The following is a 10,000-nucleotide window of genomic DNA, read 5'->3' on the forward strand; positions in this document are numbered from 1 at the left end:
ACTGTCATTATACATAATAAGTGCATATATACGTATATACACAGTGTATACACACACACAGATATACATATATATACGTACAAACAAACACACGTACACACAAAAGGCGCACACAACCACACACAAGAATACACAAACGCACACACACACATACACACACGCACACACACACACAAACATACAAACATACACACACACATATATACATAAATACATATATATACACACACAAATATACATACGTGTGTGAATGTGTCTATGTATATATGTATAAACATATGTGTATGTGTATAACATAATAACTATAATCTTACAAATATATATATATAATAACTATAATCTTACAAAAAAAAAAAAAAAAAAAAAAAAACCTACAGAACTACAACTACATCTCTATTGTACGTCTCTGCAAGGACAAGAACTCAGGTTTCAGAGTGAATAACTTTGCAGCTTTTAGCAATTGCAACCGCCTTCGGGCAGCAGCGGAAGTGTAGCGGGAAGATCAAAAGTATCAGGAACCTTGAGGTTATTTCCGGCGAAGTGACCTGGTGATTTGCAGAGTATATAAACAAGCGGATTTTCGGAGTCTCGGTAGTTCATTTACAGGCAAGAAGATGGTAAGGAATGAGTGTTGAGTTTCTTTGTCTGTATAGGGAACAAGATAAGAATTTCTCAGTGGGACAAAACACACACACACATACATATATATTTATATATATATTCTTATTTGCTTTCTTTCCTTCCAGAAATACTTTGGTATCTTCGTAGCGGCGATCGCGGTGCATCATGCATCTGGCGATGGAGGCTTTGGCTCTGGAGGACACGGGCAACATGGAGGAGGACTCGGAGGACATGGAGTGGCTGTTGGAGGAGGCCACGGCCTTGGAGGAGGACTCGGAGGAGCTGTCAGGGGCGGCCATGGAGGGTATGGCGGGGGCGTAGCCACCGGCTTCAGCGTGTTCAACCTCGGAGCTCCTCTGGGAGGCTACGGTGCCGGTGGCTCCTCCCTAAGGCACAGCGGCTCCTCCTTGGGGCATGGAGGCCTCGCCGGCGGCTCCTCATTAGGGTACGGTGGCGTCGCCGGCGGCTCCTCTTTAGGGCACGGTAGCCTCGCCGGCGGCTCCTCCTTGGGGCATGGAGGCCTCGTCGGCGGCTCCTCCTTGGGGCATGGAGGCCTCGTCGGCGGCTCCTCCTTGGGGTACGGAGGCCTCGCCGGGGGCGCCTCCTTGGGGCACGGTGGCCTCGACGGCGCTCACTCCCTGGGAGTCAGCGGCCTTGATGTCGGCCATTCAGTGGGCCACGGGGGCGTCTTGGCCAGTGGCGTTCACGCCGGCGGCCTCGGGGGGCCGGTCGTCGCTCCCCACGGGGACTCTTACGGGGTTCTGTAAGGTCTGTTTCCCACACATGTTCATTATTTATTGGGATGGAAGATGCGACCTGAAGTCTTACTTATCTAATAAAAAAACACATAACTGCGCATTCTTTTCTATCCTGAGATTTTGTAGAACGTTTCCATAGATATTCTACCTAAAAGAAGAAGCTAAATACAGTTATTAAATTTCGCGTAGCAAAGAAATCTGAAATTGTGACTATGAGACAATGGTGAATTCACAGTATCTTGTTATCTTTCAACTAAAGGCAGCAATGGGACATTATGTAACTTTAGAAATATAAACAAAATACTCTTTCTCATCGACAGAAAATAAAAGAATATTGTTACCTGCAGTATATACGCAACCTAATAGTGTGTTCTCTGTTTGTACATTAATGTACATAAATATAGATAAATATATCTACACAGATATATGTATGTAGATAATTTTATGTATTTGTATATACATACATAATACATGCATACATATACATACATACATACATATATATACATATATATGTGTGTGTGTGTGTGTGTGAGTGTCTCTGTGTGTGTGTGTGTTTGTGTCTCATGACATGTTAATTCCATCTGAGCCTCGCTCCTTGTGTCTTAGACACCTCTATCACACATGATAGAGGTGTCTAATGATTGAACCTGTACCTATCCACACATCTGTCGTAATATTCTCAATTCGGCCACTTCCATCCTCTTATCGTTTGCTGTCTATAAGAGTACTGCATCTGCTCCATACGTCATTTCTGGTTTTACTACTGTCCTATATACTTCCCCCTTCAGTTTCACTAATGCGCAAAACTCCTGACACATCCTTTCAACTTTTCATCCCTCCTGCTTGCATTTAGCCAGATATTTCTTCTTCTCGCTACCGTCTGCTGATAGGATGGAGCCCAGGTATTTAAAAGCATCCACCCTCTTTAGCTCTACATCTATTCTAATGCAATCCTGCTCTTGATCTGGATGCATCATATATTCAATCTTTGCTCTGCTTTTTTCATCCTGCAAGATTGTGCTGTAACTCTCCTTTTGACTCCTCACCAAAACCACGTCATCGGAATACGTCATGTCCACGCCGTCACCTCTCTCACGCCCTCTATCAACACATCAAATACAATGATGCAGAGGAAGGGACTTAGCGCGGAGCCCCGACACAGCCCCATTCCGACTCCAAAACTGTCGGATATACTTGCTCCACTCCTCACTCGCGTCTTGACATTCCAAAAAAATTTAAAAATCTTTCTTACATACTTTTTCGGAACCTGACTTTTCTCAAACATCTCCACAGCCCCAGTCTTGGTATCCTACCTTAGGCCTTCGCCAAAACTATAAATATCATGTGAAGTTCTTTTTTCTTTACAATGTTTCTACACTATCTGCCTCAATATTAACACTGAGTTTGGTCTCTCGTGGTCTCGAGTTTAATTCTACGTCGCGGCGGTCGTAAAAATGCCTGCGCTCTGACTGCTCGCTCGAGCCCGAGAAAACGACATATAGCCTTTGACATATCATCAAACGCAGGTGCCATAGGGGAAGTCGTCGCCGTCGCACAGGTGTTAGCGCGCCGAAACGCGGTTGATTAGTAAGGGCATCCAATCAGGCATGGGTGACACTTTCATATAACCTCTCAATAGTAAATTGAGAGAGGCCAATGTCTTGCAGTGGAATGAATGTCTGTTAAAAAAAAATATATATATATATACATATATATAATGTATATGTGTGTATATTGTACATATACATAATAAGTGCATATATATATATATATATATATATATATATATATATGTATATACACAGTGTATACACACACAGAGATATATATACATATATATACGTACATACAAACACACGTACACACAAAATGCGCACACAACCACACACATGAATACACACACGCACACACACACACATACACACACACACACATATAAACATATATACATATACATACACAAATATACATACGTGTGTGAGTGTGTCTATGTATATATATATATATATATATATATAGATATGTGTATGTATAGATAAATGTATATAACTATATGCAAATGAATATATATACACAATCCAGTATTTTGTATATGGAACTATAATCTTACAAAACAATAATAAATCCTACAGGACTACAACTACATCTCTATTGTACGTCTCTAACAAGGACAAGAACTCAGGTTTCAGAGTGAATGCAAGTGCAACCGCCTTCGGGCAGCAGCGGAAGTGTTGCGGGAAGATGAAAAGTATCAGGAACCTTAAGGTTATTTCCGGCGAAGTGACCTGGTGATTTGCAGAGTATATATAAACAAGCGGTTTTTCGGAGTCTCGGTAGTTCATTTACAGGCAAGATGATGGTAAAGAATGAGCGTTAAGTTTCTTAAGCTTTTGTCTTTGTCTATATTGGGAACAAGATAAGAAATTCTCAATGGGACAAAACATATATATATATATATATATATATATTCTTATTTGCTTTCTTTCCTTCCAGAAATACTTTGGTATCTTCGTAGTGGCGATCGCGGTGCATCATGCATCTGGCGATGGAGGCTTTGGAGGACACGGGCAACATGGAGGAGGACTCGGAGGACATGTAGTGGCTGTTGGAGGAGGCCACGGCCTTGGAGGAGGACTCGGAGGAGCTGTCAGGGGCGGCCATGGAGGGTATGCCGGAGGCGTAGCCACCGGCTTCAGCGTGTTCAACCTCGGAGCTCCTCTGGGAGGCTACGGTGCCGGTGGCTCCACCCTAAGGCACAGCGGCTCCTCCTTGGGGCATGGAGGCCTCGCCGGCGGCTCCTCCTTGGGGCATGGAGGCCTCGCCGGCGGCTCCTCCTTAGGGTACGGTGGCCTCGCCGGCGGCTCCTCCTTGGGGCATGGAGGCCTCGCCGGCGGCTCCTCCTTGGGGCATGGAGGCCTCGCCGGCGGCTCCTCCTTGGGGCATGGAGGCCTCGCCGGCGGCTCCTCCTTAGGGCACGGTGGCCTCGCCGGCGGCTCCTCCTTGGGGCATGGAGGCCTCGCCGACGGCTCCTCTTTAGGGTACGGTGGCGTCGCCGGGGGCGCCTCCTTGGGGCACGGTGGCCTCGACGGCGCTCACTCCCTGGGAGTAAGCGGCCTTGATGTGGGCCATTCAGCGGGCCACGGGGGCGTCTTGGCCAGTGGCGTTCACGCCGGCGGCCTCGGGGGGCCGGTCGTCGCTCCCCACGGGGTCTCTTACGGGGTTCTGTAAGGTCTGTTTCCCACACATGTTCATTATTTATTGGAATGGAAGATGCGACCTGAAGTCTTACTTAACTAATAAAAAAACACATAACTGCGCATTCTTTTCTATCCTGAGATTTTGTAGAACGTTTCCATAGATATTCTACCTAAAAGAAGAAGCTAAATACAGTTAGTAATGCTCGCATAGCAAAGAAATCTGAAACTGCAACTATCAGACAATGGTGAATTCACAGTATCTTGTTATCTTTCAACTAAAGGCAGCAGTGGGACATTATGTAACTTTAGAAATATAAACAAAATACTCTTTCTCATCGACAGAAAAGAAAAGAATATTGTTACCTGCAGTATATACGCAACCTAATAATGTGTTCTCTGTTTGTACATTAATGTACATAAATATAGATAAATATCTTTACACAGATATATGTATATATATGTATGTAGATAATTTTATGTATTTGTATATACATACATAATACATGCATACATATACATACATACATACATATATATATACATATATATGTGTGTGTGTGTGAGTGTCTCTGTGTGTGTGTGTTTGTGTCTCATGACATGTTAATTCCATCTGAGCCTCGCTTCTTGTGTCTTAGACACCTCTATCACACATGATAGAGGTGTCTAATGATTGAACCTGTACCTATCCACACATCTGTCGTAATATTCTCAATTCGGCCACTTCCATCCTCTTATCGTTTGCTGTCTATTAGAGTACTGCATCTGCTCCATACGTCATTTCTGGTTTTACTACTGTCCTATATACTTCCCCCTTCAGTTTCACTAATGCGCAAAACTCCTGACACATCCTTTCAACTTTTCATCCCTCCTGCTTGCATTTAGCCAGATATTTCTTTCTTCTCGCTACCGTCTGCTGATAGGATGGAGCCCAGGTATTTAAAAGCATCCGCCCTCTTTAGCTCTACATCTATTCTAATGCAATCCTGCTCTTGATCTGGATGCATCATATATTCAATCTTTGCTCTGCTTTTTTCATCCTGCAAGATTGTGCTGTAACTCTCCTTTTGACTTCTCACCAAAACCACGTCATCGGAATACGTCATGTCCACGCCGTCACCTCTCTCACGCCCTCTATCAACACATCAAATACAATGATGCAGAGGAAGGGACTTAGCGCGGAGCCCCGACACAGCCCCATTCCGACTCCAAAACTGTCGGTTACACTTGCTCCACTCCTCACTCGCGTCTTGAAATTCCAAGAAATTTTTCAAATCTTTCTTACATGCTTTTCCGGAACCTGCCTTCTCTTAAACATCTCCACAGCTCCAGTCTTGGTATCCTATCTTAGGCCTTCAACAACGCTATAAATAGCATGTAAAGTTCTTTTTGCTTTTCTATGTTTCTCACTATCTGCCTCAGTGTGAACACTGAGTTTGGTCTCTCGTGGTCCCGAGTTCAATTCCCCGTCGCGGCGGTCATAAAAATGCTTGCGCTCTGACTGCTCGCTCGAGCCCGAGAAAACGACATATAGCCTTTGACACATCGTCAAACGCAGGTGTCGTAAGGGAAGTCGTCGCCGTGGCACAGGTGTTAGCGCACCGAAACGCGGTTGATTAGTAAGGGCATCCAATCAGGAAAGGATGACACTGCCATATAACCTCTCAATAGTAAATTGAGAAGGGCTTATGTCCTGCAGTGGAATGAATGGCTGTTAAATATATATATAAATAAATATATATATATATATATATATATATATATATATATATATATATATAATGTGTATGTGTGTGTATACTGTCATTATACATAATAAGTGCATATATACGTATATACACAGTGTATACACACACACAGATATACATATATATACGTACACACAAACACACGTACACACAAAAGGCGCACACAACCACACACAAGAATACACAAACGCACACACACACATACACACACGCACACACACACCAAAACATACAAACACACACACACATATATACATAAATACATATATATACACACACAAATATACATACATGTGTGAATGTGTCTATGTATATATATATAAACATATGTGTATGTGTATAACATAATAACTATAATCTTACAAATATATATATATATAATAACTATAATCTTACAAAAAAAAAAAAAAAAAAAAAAACCTACAGGACTACAACTACATCTCTATTGTACGTCTCTGCAAGGACAAGAACTCAGGTTTCAGAGTGAATAACTTTGCAGCTTTTAGCAATTGCAACCGCCTTCGGGCAGCAGCGGAAGTGTAGCGGGAAGATCAAAAGTATCAGGAACCTTGAGGTTATTTCCGGCGAAGTGACCTGGTGATTTGCAGAGTATATAAACAAGCGGATTTTCGGAGTCTCGGTAGTTCATTTACAGGCAAGAAGATGGTAAGGAATGAGTGTTGAGTTTCTTTGTCTGTATAGGGAACAAGATAAGAATTTCTTAGTGGGACAAAACACACACACATACATATATATTTATATATATATTCTTATTTGCCTTCTTTCCTTCCAGAAATACTTTGGTATCTTCGTAGCGGCGATCGCGGTGCATCATGCATCTGGCGATGGAGGCTTTGGCTCTGCAGGACACGGGCAACATGGAGGAGGACTCGGAGGACATGGAGTGGCTGTTGGAGGAGGCCACGGCCTTGGAGGAGGACTCGGAGGAGCTGTCAGGGGCGGCCATGGAGGGTATGGCGGAGGCGTAGCCACCGGCTTCAGCGTGTTCAACCTCGGAGCTCCTCTGGGAGGCTACGGTGCCGGTGGCTCCTCCCTAAGACACAGCGGCTCCTCCTTGGGGCATGGAGGCCTCGCCGGCGGCTCCTCCTTGGGGCATGGAGGCCTCGCCGGCGGCTCCTCCTTAGGGCATGGAGGCCTCGCCGGCGGCTCCTCCTTGGGGCATGGAGGTCTCGCCGGCGGCTCCTCCTTGGGGCACGGTAGCCTCGCCGGGGGCTCCTCCTTGGGGTACGGAGGCTTCGCCGGGGGCGCCTCCTTGGGGCACGGTGGCTTTGACGGCGCTCACTCCCTGGGAGTAAGCAGGCCTTGATGTCGGCCATTCAGTGGGCCACGGGGGCGTCTTGGCCAGTGGCGTTCACGCCGGCGGCCTCGGGGGGCCGGTCGTCGCTCCCCACGGGGACTCTGACGGGGTTCTGTAAGGTCTGTTTCCCTCACATATTCATTATTTATTGGAATAGAAGATGCGACCTGGAGTCTTACTTATCTAATAAAAAAGCACATAACTGCGCATTCTTTTCTATCCTGAGATTTTGTAGAACGTTTCCATAGATATTCTACCTAAAAGAAGAAGCTAAATACAGTTATTAAAGTTCGCGTAGCAAAGAAATCTGAAATTGTGACTATGAGACAATGGTGAATTCACAGTATCTTGTTATCTTTCAACTAAAGGCAGCAGTGGGACATTATGTAACTTTAGAAATATAAACAAAATACTCTTTCTCATAGACAGAAAAGAAAAGAATATTGTTACCTGCAGTATATACGCAACCTAATATAGATAAATATATCTACACATACAAACACAGATATATGTATATTTATATATATGTAGATGATTTTATGTATTTGCATATACATACATAATACATGAATACATATACATACATACATACATATATATATATATATATATATATATATATGTGTGTGTGTGTGTGTGTGTGTGTGTGTGTGTGTGAGTGTCTCTATGTGTGTGTGTGTCTGTGTCTCATGACATGTTAATTCCATCTGAGCCTCGCTTCTTGTGTCTTAGACACCTCTATCACACTTACTGTTCCTCTAATCATTCTGTCGTAATATTCTCAATTCGGCTACTTCCATCCTCTTATGGTTTGCTTTCTATAAGAGTACTGTTTCTAGTCCATACATCATTTCTGGTTTTACTACAGTCCTATATACTTCCCCTTCAGTTTCACTGGCATGTTCCTAATGCACAAAACTCCTATCCTTTCAACTTTTCCATCCTGCTTGCATTCCGCCAGATATTTCTTTCTTCTCGGTACCGTTTGCTGATAGGATGGAGCCCAGGTATTTAAAAGTATCCACCCTCTTTAGCTCTACATCTATTCTAATGCAATCCTGCTCTTGATCTGGATGCATCATATATTCAATCTTTGCTCTGCTTTTTTCATCCTGCAAGATTGTGCTGTAACTCTCCTTTTGACTCTTCACCAAAACCACGTCATCGGAATACGTCATGTTCACGGAGGTCCCTATCTTGCGTCCTCTATCAAGACATCACATACAGTGATGCAGAGGAAGCGCGGAGCCCTGTCACAGCCCCGCTCCGACTCCAAAACTGTCGGTTACACTTGCTCCACTCCTCACTCGCGTCTTGAAATTCCAATACATTTTTCAAATCTTTCTTACATGCTTTTCCGGACCCTGCCTTCTCTCAAACATCTCCACAGCTCCAGCCTTGGTATCCTATCTTAGGCCTTCAAGAACGCTATGAATAGCATGTAAAGTTCTTTTTGCTTTTCTATGTTTCTCCACTATCTGCCTCAGTATGAACACTGAGTTTGGTCTCTCGTGGTCCCGAGTTCAATTCCCCGTCGGGGCGGTCATAAAAATGCCTGCGCTCTGACTGCTCGCTCGATCCCGAGAAAACGACATATATCCTTTGACACATCGTCAAACGCAGGTGTCGTAGGGGAAGTCGTCGCCGTGGCACAGGTGTTAGCGCGCCGAAACGCGGTTGATTAGTAAGGGCATCCAATCAGGCATGGGTGACACTTCCATATAACCTCTCAATAGTAAATTGAGAGCGGCTTATGTCCTGCAGTGGAATGAATGGCTGTTAAATATATATATATATATATATATATATATATATATATATATATATATATATAATGGATATGTGTGTGTGTGTACTGTCATTATACATAATAAGTGCATATATACGTATATACACAGTGTATACACACACACAGATATACATATATATATACGTACACACAAACACACGTACACACAAAAGGCGCACACAACCACACACAAGAATACACAAGCACACACACACACATACACACACGCACACACACACACATACACACACGCACACACACACACAAACATACAAACACACACACACACACACATATACATAAATACATATATATACACACAAATATACATACATGTGTGAATGTGTCTATGTATATATATAAATATATGTGTATGTATATATATAAATATATGTGTATGTGTATATATATATGTGTGTGTGTGTATAATTATATGCAAATGAATGTATATACACTCTAGTATTTTGTATATGTAACTATAATCTTACATAAAAAAAAAAAATCCTATAGGACTACAACTACATCTTTATTGTACGTCTCTGCAAGGACAAGAACTCAGGTTTCAGAGT

At 43.2% G+C, this 10,000-nt stretch overlaps 2 protein-coding genes across 2 annotated transcripts; both read left to right on the forward strand.

Moving 5' to 3' along the window:
* Window positions 1–514: 514 nt before the first annotated feature.
* LOC125046602 (acanthoscurrin-2-like) lies at window positions 515–1,458 on the forward strand. The gene is made up of 2 exons (XM_047644413.1): window positions 515–617; window positions 747–1,458. Exons 1-2 carry the CDS (start codon window positions 615–617, stop codon window positions 1,386–1,388), a joined length of 645 nt encoding a protein of 214 aa, XP_047500369.1. The 5' UTR covers window positions 515–614; the 3' UTR covers window positions 1,389–1,458.
* A 5,410-nt stretch (window positions 1,459–6,868) lies between these two features.
* LOC125046608 (acanthoscurrin-2-like) lies at window positions 6,869–7,808 on the forward strand. The gene is made up of 2 exons (XM_047644425.1): window positions 6,869–6,990; window positions 7,118–7,808. The coding sequence occupies exons 1-2, from the start codon at window positions 6,988–6,990 to the stop codon at window positions 7,649–7,651; spliced, it is 537 nt and encodes a 178-aa protein (XP_047500381.1). The 5' UTR covers window positions 6,869–6,987; the 3' UTR covers window positions 7,652–7,808.
* The last annotated feature ends 2,192 nt before the right edge of the window (window positions 7,809–10,000 follow it).

Source organism: Penaeus chinensis, chromosome 39 (genome assembly GCF_019202785.1).
Source record: "Penaeus chinensis breed Huanghai No. 1 chromosome 39, ASM1920278v2, whole genome shotgun sequence".
In the NCBI taxonomy this organism is placed as follows: Eukaryota; Metazoa; Arthropoda; class Malacostraca; order Decapoda; family Penaeidae; genus Penaeus; species Penaeus chinensis.